This window comes from Calypte anna, chromosome 24 (genome assembly GCF_003957555.1).
Source record: "Calypte anna isolate BGI_N300 chromosome 24, bCalAnn1_v1.p, whole genome shotgun sequence".
NCBI lineage: Eukaryota > Metazoa > Chordata > Aves > Apodiformes > Trochilidae > Calypte > Calypte anna.
In genome coordinates this window covers 4,145,511-4,160,737 of record NC_044269.1, presented here as the reverse complement: position 1 = coordinate 4,160,737, position 15,227 = coordinate 4,145,511, and the positions used below count along the sequence as shown (strand labels likewise).

At 42.0% G+C, this 15,227-nt stretch overlaps 1 protein-coding gene across 3 annotated transcripts in view; it reads left to right on the top strand.

Moving 5' to 3' along the window:
* ARHGEF12 (Rho guanine nucleotide exchange factor 12) overlaps positions 1-14,786 on the top strand; it is a 70,825-nt gene extending 56,039 nt beyond the window's left edge. For 2 of the 3 annotated variants that reach the window (XM_030464728.1, XM_030464727.1), the window contains exons 31-42: positions 469-569; positions 805-882; positions 2,376-2,451; positions 2,868-3,035; positions 3,553-3,640; positions 4,299-4,391; positions 4,544-4,620; positions 4,978-5,199; positions 6,427-6,912; positions 8,643-8,956; positions 9,765-9,837; positions 10,419-11,309. In XM_030464728.1, the coding sequence (XP_030320588.1) occupies positions 469-569; positions 805-882; positions 2,376-2,451; positions 2,868-3,035; positions 3,553-3,640; positions 4,299-4,391; positions 4,544-4,620; positions 4,978-5,199; positions 6,427-6,912; positions 8,643-8,956; positions 9,765-9,837; positions 10,419-10,429 (1,787 nt within the window). In that variant the 3' untranslated portion in view covers positions 10,430-11,309. Of the gene's footprint in view, positions 1-468; positions 570-804; positions 883-2,375; positions 2,452-2,867; positions 3,036-3,552; positions 3,641-4,298; positions 4,392-4,543; positions 4,621-4,977; positions 5,200-6,426; positions 6,913-8,642; positions 8,957-9,764; positions 9,838-10,418 lie in introns of all 3 variants that reach the window. The other variant, XM_030464729.1, reaches the window with a different exon arrangement.
* Positions 14,787-15,227: the final 441 nt, after the last annotated feature.

Below are 15,227 nucleotides of genomic sequence, written 5' to 3'. Positions count from 1 at the left end.
TTGCATTGTGTTTCTTTTGTCTGTTTACAAATCTTCCAAAGTAAATAAATAAGGAAGGATAAGGAGAAACCTTGGGGCTTTGGTTAGCTGGCTGTGGGTGATCTTAAACATCTTTCCTGAGACTCTCTTTGGAGCATGGTGGAGTCCTAGTAAATTTTTTGATTTCTCAGAATACAGATTAATGTTTGTGGTGTGAATATTTGTCACAAGCCTGTCAAAAAAAAAGGAGAGGAGCAGGTGCTGTGCTGTCTGCAGTGATCACCAGAGGCTGGTGTCATGTGCAGGGCAGAATAAATGATCTGTCACAAATCTTTTTTTGTCATTTCACCTTTGAAATGTGATTTTGTCTGTGCTGTTCTGCAAATTTAACTTCTCTTTCTCAAACCTGAGGTCAGCAAGCTGCTCTAGATTTCTGACTTTTTCAACTTCTATTCCAAAAGGCTGTTAAATTTCCTTTTTCTCTTGCAGAACTGCCTGAAGAGAAAGAGAAGGTGAAGCAAGCAGCAGATCATTGCCGTCAGATCCTTAACCATGTGAACCAGGCTGTCAAAGAGTCTGAGAACAAGCAGGTAGGAGGTGACTGGAGTGAGCATCAAGGGTTGGAGAGATGAGTTGACAGGCACCAAGCTGTTGAAGACACCCAGAGTCTCTCTGCTAGTGACTTTTTGTTGGGCTTAAACTATTCCCATAAGAGAAGGAATCCAAGGCATTTGGGAAAGTGTGGAAATGTTCATGGCTGCCTTCACTTTGATACTAGTGAGTTTTACTAAGCAAAGTGACCACCTTTATTGCTTTTTTCTGCAGCATTTGGAAGATTATCAACGTCGTCTGGACCTCTCCTACCTGAAGCAGTCTGAGGATCCCATGATGGATGAGTTCAGGGTGGGTAACAACATCCAAGCAATCTGTGTACTAATGCTTACAACCCTATTCAGTTTGTGGCTCTTTCTACTACAGTCCTCTGATGTACAATCAAATAATCTTTGTATCTTTTTATAACTTTGAAAATACATCTCTACAAAAATTAAAACCATTAGGCCCAGCAATTTGGGTTTTGCTACTTTCCTGGAGATCTCTGTGGATGTAACAGCTTTGTTCTGCACACAAAAGTTTGTAAGTTCTGTAAAAGAAATCTTAATGCTCTGCAAGCTAATGCACTTCTGTATCACATGAGAAAGAGCTGATGGAAAATAGGTCTTATTATTGATACATATCTTACCTGATCTTACACATGTCTTGAGTGTGCTGTTGGAACTGCAAGAGAGCCATGAGTTACAGCAATGCAGTTGACTAAAGAAAGGCTTGCACCCAGGCTGGTTTGTATAGGAGAGCCCAGATCTAGTCAAGTAAAGTCCAAGTCCAGTGCTAGAAGTACTGTGTTCCAGAGCCCTATAAATTCCTGCAGCTCTGCTAGTGAAGCTGGTTACTTGCTGGCAGCAGGACTAACTTGATGAAATATTGATGTTGCAAGTGAATGATGAGCACCAACTGGCACTTGCAACTTTAAACCTTTTCTGTTTTCTTTCAGACATGTTCCAAATAGGTAGCTTCCTCACAAGGACTCTTTTCTCTCTTCACTTCTGCATGTTTTCCTCATGATTTGATGCTTTATCCCCAGTTCCTTATTTTTACCTCTGTCTCTTCACGTGTCTTGTGTAGATTCCCTGTTTATTGAGCACTCCCCTATTTCTCTGCAGTCAGTGTGTACCCAATGAAATTTTTCTATGAGGACTCCTCTATAAAACTCCTATCATGTAACCTTCCACAAATAAACTTGCAAGCATTTAGTCAGGAACTGAAGAGCTTGCTGGCAGTCACCAAATCTTGCTGTCATTGATTGTAGACTCTGCGACTTGGAAGGAATGACTTGTGAAAATTGTCACTTCTACTTGACTGCAGATCTAAATGTCACAAGCATTGAAATGACTGAAGAATCCATTGACATTATAAAGTCCATCAGATCATTGGAATGATTTGTGTATCAGTGTATCATTTGTAGGCACACTTGACTTGCAAATTGGCTGCTGAAGCATTAAGCAGTTGTAGTACCAGGACTGTAAACTTCATGTGAGATATTGGAATAACTCCCTGGAAAAATCAGGCAACATCCTAATGCCTTAGGAAGAAAATTATCTACCCTGTGAAAAGGAGAAATACATGAGGAAGAGTGATAACAACACCTCTCACAAGAGCTTCTTTTGGTTTCCAAGTGTACCCTGCTGCTGCTCCACATTTCTTTTTTCAGACAGGGTTTGACTGCTCATCTGCAAACTGGAGTACCTGCTGTAGCTTCCTCCCTGACGTTCCCATGCTTTACCATTACTTGCTTCTACAGAAATTTCATAGTGCCACTTTTTTTTTTCCCCTGATGACAGAACTTGGATCTTACAAAGAGAAAAATGCTTCATGAAGGACCTCTGATTTGGAAGGTTAATCGTGACAAAACTATTGGTGAGTCTCTTTCCATCAGCTGATTTAAAGTTGACTTTGTGTGTTTGCTCAGAAGGAGAGAGAGAGAGAGAAAACATTTCTGCAGTTTCCAGTCATGACTCTTCCTGCCACCTATAATAATGCCTGTGTGTTTCTCAGAGCTGATTAAATTATTCTTGTCAGTTCTGAAATGTGCTGGAGTATCATTAAGGCCATGCAGGGACACAGCAGTCAGTCATGAGATGATCCAATTCCATCTGTAGCTTTCTGCTGTAGTTTTGATGAGGAAGATTTGCAAGCTTTGCCTAGAATGGCATACCACTGATTACTGCCCCTGCATGAGTAATCAAAAATGCAGCTTTTTTTTCTTTCTGCAGGGTTGTGATTTAAAACTAGGAACCTTTAACTCATTCTTAGTTCTTTTGTACTCCTTGCAGATCTCTACACTCTGCTTCTGGAGGACATTCTGGTGCTGTTACAGAAACAAGATGATAAACTTGTGCTCAAGTGTCACAGTAAAATCTTGGCATCCACAGCTGACAGCAAACACACCTTCAGTCCTATCATCAAACTGAACACTGTGCTGGTGCGTCAGGTGGCAACAGGTCAGTGTAAAAAAAGAGAAAAGAGGCAAGAGAGGAAGCCAAAAATGAAGATGCTACCAGTTGAGGGTAGATGGTTTTGTCTAGAGAGTGCCAGAGCAGAATGTGGAAAAACGCGTAGGCTTAATTCTTGGTTGTCCAACATCTTACTTTGCATGTATGAGCTGTTTAACTTCTTTGCATCAATAATAGGCATAGCTTGAGTTTTAAATAGACTTCTAAATTAAAGTGCTCTGATTATATTAGATAAAAGGTACTCTAGCAATTATTAGGAAGGAGAAGAGGAGAAATGCATCTGTTTTGAAATAGTTTGGGTGGTAATGGCTCTTTTCTTTCAGGACTAATAGTCTGATTTTCCAGACAGGGAGAGATGTCTGTATATTATAGCATTAGAGGGGTTATCTCATGATCTCCTCTTTCATTGTTTCTGCTTGGGGTTATGCCCAGTTTTAGGACTTTTCAAAAAAGCTATGTGAGTCAGGGCATCTGGTTAAATTCTTCCCTCCCTCTGTTGCTTCAGATAACAAAGCTTTCTTCGTCATCTCCATGTCAGAAAATGGAGCTCATATTTATGAACTGGTGGCACAGACTGTTTCAGAAAAGAATGTGTAAGTAATTGGTTCAGCTCCATCTGCTGCTTGATGGTTGTACGTGAGAGATCTTTTACATCTGCTTGCTGGTACTAACTGTGCAGTTGTCCATGACTTACCTGAGTTCCTTCTCTAGGCTCAGCTGAAAATACAGCAATAGGAAACATCCAAGGGCACTCTCTCCCAAGCTGTAAAAAGGAGAGGGAAGGTGTATGTTAGTGAGTGTGTGCATGGATGTATGTGTATTTATTAATACATATTAAGTAAAAAAACCCTGTACACAGACTCAGTGCTTCTGTAGTTGCTGCTTGCTGTCAGGCCCACCCCAAACCTTTTCTGACCTCAGGTGCTTCTCTTTACCTTTGCAATTCTGGTTTTACATGACTGACTGCCACGTAAGTAACTGAAGGAATTCTGCATCTTCGTGCAGAACCAGTTAGCCAAGGTCTTGTCATTTATTTCCTTTTGCTGAGGAATATGCAAGTGGGGTGAGCATTATGCTGTGGTGCTTCACTTGTGGCTGCAGGATGCTTCATTGAATATAACAGAGTTTAAAAAAATAAAGAGGAAGTTCTTTTGATAAGACAAGCAGTAAGAATATTAGCTGGATTTAAGAGGTGTTAAATAGAGAAATATTCATTGCGTGTCATGTTTTTATTTGATATTTCTATTGCAGATGGCAGGACCTTATAGCTCAGATGGCAGGGACTGTAAAAATGGGGAGTACTAGAAGAGTGATTCCATTGCCACCACAGTCAGGACCTGGAGAGTAAGTAAAATTAGCTGGGGGAGGAAGGGCTGGTTTTTCTTTTTCCAGTACCCCTTTTTCTGCTCAAAAATTGTCATCCAAAGCAGTGATGCTCATGCAGCGACTCAGATCCGTGTGATTAAAAGAATCTGTTCACTCTTTCCTTCCTGCAGAGAAGAACGTGAAGAAGAGGAGCAGCAGAAGCTCAAAGAGCAACATGAGATTCCTGCCAGTAGTCTGCAGAGTCCAGGTAAAACAGTGCTGCTGGGAAATGGGATCATTGGATTTGCTCCAGGAAGTGCAGATGTGCAAAGCCCTTGTGGCTTGGGGAATCTTTTGGTAGCTTTGACCTTTCTCTGGAAAGGAATGGTTACTTTTCAAGTTGTTTAGAGAACTGAAACCTCATAGAAATGTACCTTTTACTATTCCCATCTGTTTTATAAATTGATGGGAATGATTGTTTTTCCCCCTGGAAAGAATTGGCCTTTAACCAAGCCCATGCTAAGGAGCTGAACTTTATAGTATTTTCAGAGATTTCTGTGTGGAGAAGGTATTTCTGCAGTTTATCACAATTCTTTAACCTTGAATATATGTTTCTGTTCACTAGATAAAGATTTGGGCCTCGAATCTCCCTTAATACTGAATGCTCAATCTTCTTCACCCATCATGTCTGAGAAGTCCAAGGTAGAAAGTCTTCTTGGGTCAGAGAGACAGTTTGATAAAGTGCAGCAGGCAGACCTGACACTTAAAGGTTCTTCTGCATGCTATGAACACACAACCACCAGTTTACCTTCAGAAGGGCAGTGGGCCCTGGATGCTTTAAGGAACTGTGAGTATCTGTGGGAAGTGTCTGGTGGGTTGGTTGGGATTTAGGGGCTGAAATTGTTAGGTCAGCCATTTAAACCAATGAGCTGAAATAAAATCTAAAGCACATTTCTATTAAGCAATAACTTTGCTGTAGATCACAGGAAATAAAATGAATCTAAGAGCAAGAAATCCTAAGTTCTGAATTAATATACTGGCCTTTTCTTTGGCTTTAGGAATCTCATTTTTTTCTCTTTTTTCCCTTGTATAACATGATGGTGGTAATGAACTGTTACTTACTGTCCATGAAGTGCTCTGATGGAAAAAATTATATTGCAGAACTTTGTGCTGTACAATGTCATTGATAGTCAGCAGTTTTTGAAAAGAATGGAGTGAGCTTGTGGAGTTGCTTTCATAGCACTGGAGCAAGATGGGGGAGGTTGTGTTACTTGTAGAATATGATTTTGCATTATCTTTTTGTAAAATTCTCTAAGTGGGATTGAAGATCCATGAGCCTCGGTCTTGCTGCTTGTTTCAGAGAGCAGTGATAAGATAAATCTTAGCCTGGGAGTGTTGTAAAGATGGGATTAGTGACCTAGCCATCTCATGACTGCTTAGACTTTAAAGGGCAGCCCACTAACAGCTGCAATGGGTCACTCATATTTTGACAAGAGCTTTCCACTGAGATGAGTGACATTCTGTTGTATGAACTCAGAGCTGGTTTGGGTGTTACATGAGCATTGTGTGATTGTCTGATGCTCTTGACAGCATCATATTTTTGTTTTGAACAATGTGTCCTTGTTATGAAGTGTTTGGTTGGGATAATTTGAGAGCTAAAGGAATGTGGGTTGAAGTTTAAACAAGCATAAATTTGCATGAAATTTTAAGGAAAATGGATCTTCAATTTTATTTTTTTTTCTTTTGATCTCGCATTGCAGGTTGAGGGGAATATTGTCAAAATGTTTGCTTCTCAGGTGGGAATCCCCTGTTATGGCCATAGCTTTTACTTCATTTGTGGGCATGGATAAAACCTGGGCACTCACTCCAGCTCACTTGCTGGATAATTTTAATTGGTAAAATGTGGACCAAGCCTTCAGACCTTAAATATTCCTTTTCATCCCCGTTTTTCCTCCGAAGGGCAATAAGAGGGGTGACTGTGAGACACCTTTTGGAAAGGGTTTAATCAGTAGTTTAATCACTCTCAGAGAGGTTCTGGTCTGTGAAGCCTTATCAGTGTTCTCTCCACTTGCAGTGGGCTTGCTGAAGCAGTTGTTGGTGCAGCAGCTTGGATTTTCTGAGAAGGGGACCCTGGGGGACCGGCAGCGCTTCCCCAGGTTTCGGACCCTTTCTCAAGAAGCCCAAACAGAGAGGGAAGGTGAGCCTGGACTGCAGCACTCTGACAATAACAAATTCCACCAACCTGGAGCAGATGGAATGCTTCCCAGAACCGGGACTACCGAGTCCCCAGCTGGTTATGGCCTCCGGACTTCAGCTGAATCACCAGCTTCAGGAGATGCCATGCAGCTGGGTGGGAGAGACCCCAGGTCTAACAGTGGCTTAGCAATAGACCACATGAGTATGAATCTGGAGATCTCAGCCCCAGAGTTGGAAGGAGGGGGTGCTGATGAAAGTGGGGAGCATTTTTTTGATGCTCGAGAAGCTCACAGTGATGAAAATCCCTCTGAAGGGGAACTCATGGAAAGGAAGGAGGAAGAGGATGTGCAAATACGGATCTCAGGTGAGCCTCTTTCATTCCCTCGTTGGTCTTTCCAGATCTACTGTTAGTAGACTTGAGAGACTATTAGAGACTGTATTACTATTAGTCTCTATTAGACTATTAGAGACTATACTATTAGTATACTAATAGGAGACTATCAGAGACTTGAGTTCAACTTTGAACAGAGGATACTAAAGAGAACTGCACTCTGTTTTCCTCTCTTGTTTATGTGGTATAGAGCATTTGAAGTTATCTCAGTCCTCAAGAGTCATTTTAGCCCCAGAAAGAGCAGTGGAAACGTGTACCTAAAGAATTCTCTATTTTCTGCAAGGAGAAGCTGAAGTACTGCAGGGTTAATATGCTGTAGCAGACTGTAATTACAGAGACACAGGCACAATGCAAGCCCTTGATTGCTGCTGCCCCTGGACCACTTTATCTCTAAGATGAGTGGTGGGACCTGTAGAGAAAACTGTTTTTCCTGAAGGCAAAGCACTTCCTTACACACAGAGCACTCATGATTCATGGCATTTTATAGAAATTATGTTGGCTTCTCCTGATAAAGCTTCAGAAAAGAAACTTGGGGGTTGACTTTGCACTCTAAATGTCTCCTGTGACCTTACCATAATCTGAAGCTCTCCCAAGCCTCCTAGTTTGGTTGTTTCTGTTGGTTTTACTACATGTGCTATATTTGGCAGCTACCTGAGCAGCCTGTTAAAGCATCTCTCTTGTAGCCTTCAGGAAGGTTGTAGAGCTGTTAACTCAGCAGCAAACCAGCTCTAAGACAGCAGCTGTGAGCACTTTCATGGGACTTTGTATTTTTTGTGTTTGGAAAGCCCTGTGGTTTTGATGTGCTGAAGTGATGACACTACACTAACCTGAGCACACAACCTGACCTTTATCTCATGTGCATGCTGTACTATAAGTAGCTACTACTAGGAAGGTTCTATGTGGCTATTAGTCTTGAAATCTCTTACCTCTAAATATGCTTTTATTGAAAAATTGGATTCTATCCTTGTGAATAAGCCAATTTGTGACTGTCTTAATGCTGCCTTCCAACTACATATTGAAAATCATTCTTCTTTCCCTGAATTACCAAGATATTTTAAATTATTAAAACTGAGCCAACAATTTGAAGCATCTAATTTATTTGTCACATCTTATGCTGTTTACTTTCTTAACTGTGGAGGGACATCAAAATTATATTGACCTGTTTTTAGTCAATTCTGACTCCACATGCTAGTGTTTCTGTAATTGTGTGGAGAAATTACTTAATATAATCCTATTGCTAAGTGCAGGTTGTGAAAGCATTTCTAAATATAAGTGCTTTATCTTCTAACATATCAGCAAGCTAAACTTTAAAGCTAACCCATCTAAAAGCATCCTCAGCACAGTAGCTGAGGTTAGAAATCTAGCAGTCTGATTTGTAGGGCAGCAGCAGTGTAAGTGCAGGTTTTTCAGACATTATAATAAGTTTTGGAAAAACAGGAAGGTGGGTGATTACCTGAGCTGATCATGTAATTCTTAAATTGCACTCCAAAAACCAGCCAGGATCTCTGAAGCCAAATTCAGAACCAAACCAGCCTGGGCTGTGTGTAGTGTTCACAAATGCTTTTTCTTCTCCATTTTCAGATCTCTCTGAAGGGCTTCTCTCTAATTATCTTTCTTAAAGTCTCCTTAAACTGTCTACAGCTCAGTGCTCCTGGGTGATTATTGAACTGGAGGTGTTAGTAAAAAAGCTGTTCTCTTCACAGGAAATTATTTGATCCTTGATGGATACGGAACGGTGCAGGAGAGCTCCACAGATGAGGAGGTGTCAGCTCTGGTTCTCCAGTGCACTGCAGGTGGCCACACTTCTTTGGACTCTGCACAGCAGCAGCCACTTTCCCCCAGGGACACCCAGTCAGATGGAGGGAGCTCCCCATTCCCTGAGGAGATGATGGCCTCACGTTGGGGGGGTGTGGAGGAGTCCTGCCCGTTTGTAGCAAGCCCTCACTTCTCTCTAGAGTCACGGCTGCAGATGATGAGGTATATACAGAAGATAGAGGATGACCTTGAAAAGTTAAAGGTATGCTGGCTTTCTGTCTGCAGTTAGCAGGGTTTGCAGTTTTCTTTGTAGCCTCACTGGGTTCCTGAAGGGCCAGGGGGGTGGTCAGAGGGATGGAGCATCTCTGCTGTGAAGATACTGAGAGAGTTGGAGTTACTCAGTCTGGAGAGAAGGCTCCAAGGAGACCTCGTTGTGTCCTTCCAGTATCTGAAGCTGGGGAGGCACTTTTTAGGATGTCAGGGAGTGATAGGAATGGGGGAATGGATTCAAACTGGAAGAGGGGAGATTTAGATGAGATGTTGGGAAGAAGTTCTTCCCCATGGGGTGGTGAGACACTCAGAGGTGGTGGAAGCCCCAGCTATCCCTGGAAGTTTTTAAGGCCAGGCTGGACAGTGCTCTGAGCAACCTGAGCTGGTGGGAGGTGCCCCTGCCCATGGAAGGGTTTTGGACCTGGATGATTTAAAGGTCCCTTCCAACCCTCCACATTCTATGATTCAAAATGGGTTTTTGTATGTGGTGGGAACTGTCTGTACATTCCAGGTGTTGCTGTAGAAGGTTTATAACGTAGCATCTTGATGTATGAGGAATACTAACATGTTAAGTTGGTAGCCAGCCTTTAATTTAAATTAAATCTTGAAAAGAAGGTGGAATATTGCCTGTAAATGCAAGGCCTCCTGATAAAGATGCTGATAAAGGAGTTGAGATCCACTGTGGGTCAGTGCAACACGAGGTGTAGCCCACTCACATGCAGTGAAATCTTTTATTTGAAGGCTTCTTTTTTCACTTTTTGAAGAGACACTTGAGTTTTGGGGTTCTTTTTGTTTTGTAGGAGGTTGAGGAAGACTACAGCATCCTCAGGCGCCAAGGGCTGGCTGGATCAGCCTCCCCAGGAGAGCACTCAGGTATGCAGCATGCACCCCATCAGCTTCAGACATTAAATAAAGAACACAAAGGCAGTTATTAATGTTTCTCACACACACAAAAAAAAGGTTTCCCCCACTTCAGCAGCTCTCACAGGGCTGAGACCATGTTGATTCCAGGAAAGGTCAGCTGAATGCATTGAGACTCACATTTGTTCCTTCCTCTGAAAAGGTTCTTTTCAAGCTGTCTCACCCCTACCTGCCAAAGACCTGCATCTCAGGTTGTACAACTTCTCTTTCAAAGCAAGATAGGTTGTAAAAGTCCCAAGGGAAGATTTTTAAACATGTAAAATTATGACAGTCTGTCTTTTCTTTATCTGGGGTGTCTGATGCTGTGTAAAGTGGTTGCCATTAGTCCTTTAAACTGGCCTCAGGCATCCTAGAGATGGAATTGCTGGAATTACTAAAAAAAAAGTCTTAAATGGGTGTGCAGTCTCTCACATAATAAGCTGTCTCTGCTAGTAGTAGTGTTCAGAAATATTAGCCATTTTTTTCTCATTGCACTTCCTCTCCCTCACCACCCATTTTTTGTTTTTGCTTTGTTTTGTTGTTTCATTCTTCAGAAAAAAGCTAGTCATGTTTCTGGAGTGGCTGAAGATTGGATGGAGAGTATCAGGACACAGCACCCACTGTCTTCCTTGTGGACTCTTGAGATGAAAGGGTTTGAACCATCCAAACATGAACTGTCCTGCAGCAAAGTGGGCATGGGGTGCTTTTCCTGTGGGGCATCTGCACTATCTTGTCAGCGAGGGAGTCTCTTGTATTCTGCTCCTCTCCTTGCTACCAGAAATTCATTTTTTCAGAACAGAAAAAAACCAAACCAAATGTACAGAGCTTTTGGGTGTAGGATATAAAAAATGTATTTAGACATTTAAAAAAAAGAAAAAAAAGAAAAAAAATCAATGTATTTATTTGACTTCATTCCGTGTATCAAAAGCACATTTTAATTTTTTAATCTGCCTTCTTTTTTTTGTTTTGTTTTTGGTTTTTTGTTCTATTTTAATTGGGTAGTGACAGTTCTAGCTCTCTGCAGATAGTACACCCTTGCCTGCCACTGCTCCTGAACCAAAGGTCAGGTCTGAGGGGAGGGGTTGTGCCTATGTGCAAGTGTTTCTCTACTTCACTGGACTGGACTCTGCACTCCCTGCTGGCACTCAAACTGTGGTGCAAAGAGCTACTTATGAAGGTGTTAGGATAACTTGTGGCTGGAACTATCTGTATTCAACAATTGCATGGGAACTGCTCATGTCACCATGTGTGTAACAAGAATTTTCCATGCACTAAACAGCCGGGCACTTGAGATGGGCAATTTTTCCCCTCTTCTATTAGTGGTCTCCTTGTTGAAATGCAAGATTAGACTGGGAGAGGAGAAAGACAGGTTTAATTCTTTCCTTGACTTTGTTGGCTTTGATCATTGTCTCCTTTGTAAAGTGATAAAAATACTTGGACCTGCAGCACTTTTGTAACTCTTCTCTGGATCAAAAAGAAAAAAAAAAAAAAATGCAAACCCAGAAGTGTTTCAAAAATGTGGGGCAGATCTGCCCCTGATTCACTACTGAATGAATAAGGGCTGCCATGTGAGTTAGCCACAGGTACTGCTGATTATAGGGCCAGTAAGTTTTAGTACCTGAAAGTATGTCTTGCTGAGGGGTTGGGGTGGGGTTTGGGATTTTATTTGGGGGGATTTGGGGATCAGGTTGTTTCGGTTTTTTTTTCAAAACTGGTTTGTGCCAATGTGTTCTCACTGAAACAGAGATGTGCAAAACAAAGGTGGCTGAAGCAGCTCTCTAGTACTTCCTTAAGCCTGTTCCAATGGGGTTTGTTGCTGGAATTCCTTCCAGTCTTGGAGCAAGAGCCTCGGCTGGCTGTGCCCCTGCTCTGAAGTTGGTCCTAGGGCAGGCACATCCTGCCTGGCACAGGGTGCTTTGAGCTGTCTTCAGTGTCACAGATGTGGTGCATACAGCTGCTAGTAGAAAGTGTGTAAGACAATCTTTTTTTTGCACCCCATTCCCAAGTTTTTAAGTATTTAGTGAACCCAAACTGAACAGCAAAACCAGCCAAACCTGTTAATCCCATGAACATCTCAGAGCTGCTGCAGCGTGGTTTGCATCACTCTGCTCATCCTGGAGTGCTGAGAATCTCTCTTTGGTCAGCATAAAGATCATACTCCCTGCTCCTTTGAAACAAACTTTTTTTCTCTTAGTTGCTGGCAGGAAATCAGATCTCTCCTTTATCTACTCATGTAAGGAAAAAAAAACCCACAACAGTTCTTGTTCTTCCTGTTAGAAACATGCAAGGGATGTAAAGATAAGCAGAGGTTGAGCAGAGATGTTTTGGGACCTGCTGTCAAAGTTGGAGCCATGAACCCTTACAGGGAGGAGTTTCTCTTGTTACAAGAAGGAGTTGCACAAAGTTATCATGTTTCATGTGGAGCATTACACTGCCAACACAAGCCAAAGTCTTCTCTTCCAGGCTGGCAGGAGCTTCCTCTCATTAAATCCTGTCCTGTTGCAGCACTGCAGTGCACTGTCAGTATTAGCCCAGCACTTCCATCCTTAGGATCTCACTCCTTGCCTTCAGCCACTTTTCCTTTGGTTATAAACATCAAGACTTTCTCTGGTAAGCCCCCCAACTAAGCACTGCCCCATACCAATGGGACATCTTTCACCTGATCTTACCAGGAATAGCACTGAGCTATAGCCAGACTTGGTGTTAAAGCCCTTTTTCCCTTAAATAAAAGGACTTTTGTTCTCCCTCTGAGCTCCCTTCATCAGCTGGCATGATGCTTGCCTGGGTCTACACACTCCAGAAATGGGAGCATTTATTATGACCTTAACTGTCTGAAAACTTTCCAGCAGGCTTCCATGGTTGATTGAAAATTATCACTGAACTCTAACAGAGGGAGCTTAGTCTGACTTCAGGAATATGCTGGAAGACCAGCAAAGGCAGGACCTGCTTGCTTAATTAATGCTCTTTCCTTCTGACTGAGGATGAAATCCTTTGTTCTCTGCTTTTCTCCAAGTTTCATGGATTTCAGGGTTCTTGATGAGCATGCAGCTGTTCAGATGGGCCATGGGGGAGCAATCTGCCCCTGCTGCCTCTGGCTTTTTCACCTTGGCATAAGCATTGTGTAGCCTCATTGTTTCATCTTTAATAGCTGTAGCACCAGTGAAAAAGCTGGGAATGCAGAGCATTCCTGTTGCCATGTCATCCTTGTATTTCTGCCTCTGGAGCTGCTGGAGTGGAATTTTCCTCACTGTTCCTATGATAATTTGGACATAATCCACTGGGAGATCAGGTATAGTTCTGTCTGTCTCCTCTCAAGATGTATGAAGGGGAAACATCCACACTTTTTGTGCCAGCCTAATGGTGAGGGCAGAGAAGCCTTTGTGCTGGATGAAATGGAGTCTCCAGAGCAGGAGCTTGCAGGAAGGGATGTTAAGAGAACACCAACCCATTTGAACCCAGTTTTATGGGCAACAGAAATGTCACACTGTGCTCTGTCCACTTTGGGCTTTGTTTCAGCTGACCTTCTTATGCTCCATTGATCACCCTAACAAACAGGGCATTACTCCTCTAGAAAAATACTGGTGGGTTCAGGGATCCAGTATTTTCTGAGGGTAGCAGTAACCTGAAGGAATGAGGGGTTCCTTTTTCCTCTCTGGCACATCTACTGTATGGCAGACCTCAGGCCACCTCTTGCTGTATGGAAGGAGCTGGAACTCAAATGCACTATTCAGGTTTCTCACTTGTCCCCCCCACTTTAAGCCCTGAGATTACCCTTTTGAAAATTCCAGTTTTCCAGTACAAGGAAGGATTTTAATTTGCCCCTGGTTGGTGATAGGAACATTCCCTTATTCAGGCTGGATTGCAGGGCAGGACAATGTTCTCTGGGTTGCTTGCACCAGCTACTTCTCCCCAGTGGGGTTTTTTTGGTTGGGGTTTTTTTTTTTTTCATGGTGGTTTGTTTTTTATTTCCTCTCCAAATACAAGATGAGCAAAAGGTTCCTTGTCTTGGGAACAAAGATGTAGTATAGCAACCATTCTTTAGATCCTTCTGAGAAGTGATTTCTCTTCTGCTGTTATAGTTCATGGACAAGCAAAAAGGTCAGATGGATTCTTTCTGGGAAGGATCATTTCCTTCTTTTGTAAAGGATAGGAGTGCAAATGGTGTGTTTTGAACAGAATTTGTCTTTTGGGAGGGGAGATTTAACATCCTGTAGGTGGGATCAGGAAGAAGGATGAGGAATGTAAACTTGAAGAGCTCAGAAGTCTGACGGTTTTGGTCATCTCTCAGATAGCACTCTGCCTATTCCCAGTGTTTTCCTAAAACTTAGATATCCTGATCAACACATACTGTGCCTCTGTTATTAGAAGAGGGGGGGTGATATTCAGCAGGTGACCTGTGATTATAATCTCAGTGCTTGGTGTTGTTTATTCCCTCTGTTCCCCAAAGAAATTCCTGAATTCCCTCCCCGTCCCCCAAAGGTGCCAACTGACAAGCAGATGTACTGCAAAAGGGATACTGCAGCCAAAACACTGCTGTTCTATTTTGAATTAAGTCTTGTGGAGCTCTCTTCATACTAGAATATTTTTATTTTCTTTGTACAACATACAATCATGTACTCTTAACAGAGATTTACTTTAAAGAGAAGAAAAAAAAAAAATCTGGAAGTATTCTTTAAAAATACACAAAAATCTTTATTAATAATCTTGTATTTTTACTGATCATGTTTGAATGTCTAAAAAGACTTTATTGTTCTAATTATCCAGATGTATGTTTGTAAAATAGCTCTTTTATGACTTAGCTGATAAGGTTGTATGTTTCTGGAATTAAATATTGGTCACTTAAAAAAAAAAATATCTGGTTTTGGATCTGGGAAATAGAAAATTTAAGCGTTTCAAATATCATTAAATAAGCTTAAAGGAAATATGTTTGTCTGCTGGATTTTTTGGTGGTTGTTTTGCTTTAATTGCCTGCAGCATTTGGCAGAACAAACTGTCTTGAGCAGCAAAGGAAGCTTTCATTTGGTACCAAGGACCTCTCAGACTCTGCTGTTGATGTTGCAAGCGTGGTATTCCCATTTCTCCCAGTTAACACCATCCCCATCTTATCCCCATCCTCACCTGGTGAATAAACAGGGCAAGAAATGGTTGGGTTTGGACTCAGCAGCCTCTGCTTGTAGAGCTTCTTCTAGCAGGATGTGTCTTCTCCAAAGCCCTGTGCCCAAGGTGATCCTTCAAAAGGAAACACCAACCAACCAAAAAAAAAACCCTCTCCAGGAAAAAAAATCCAAATCTCAAGAGATTTTAATCTTCAAGTCTTAAAAATTCTGACATTGAAGGCACTTGGTTCAGACTTTCACAGCTGA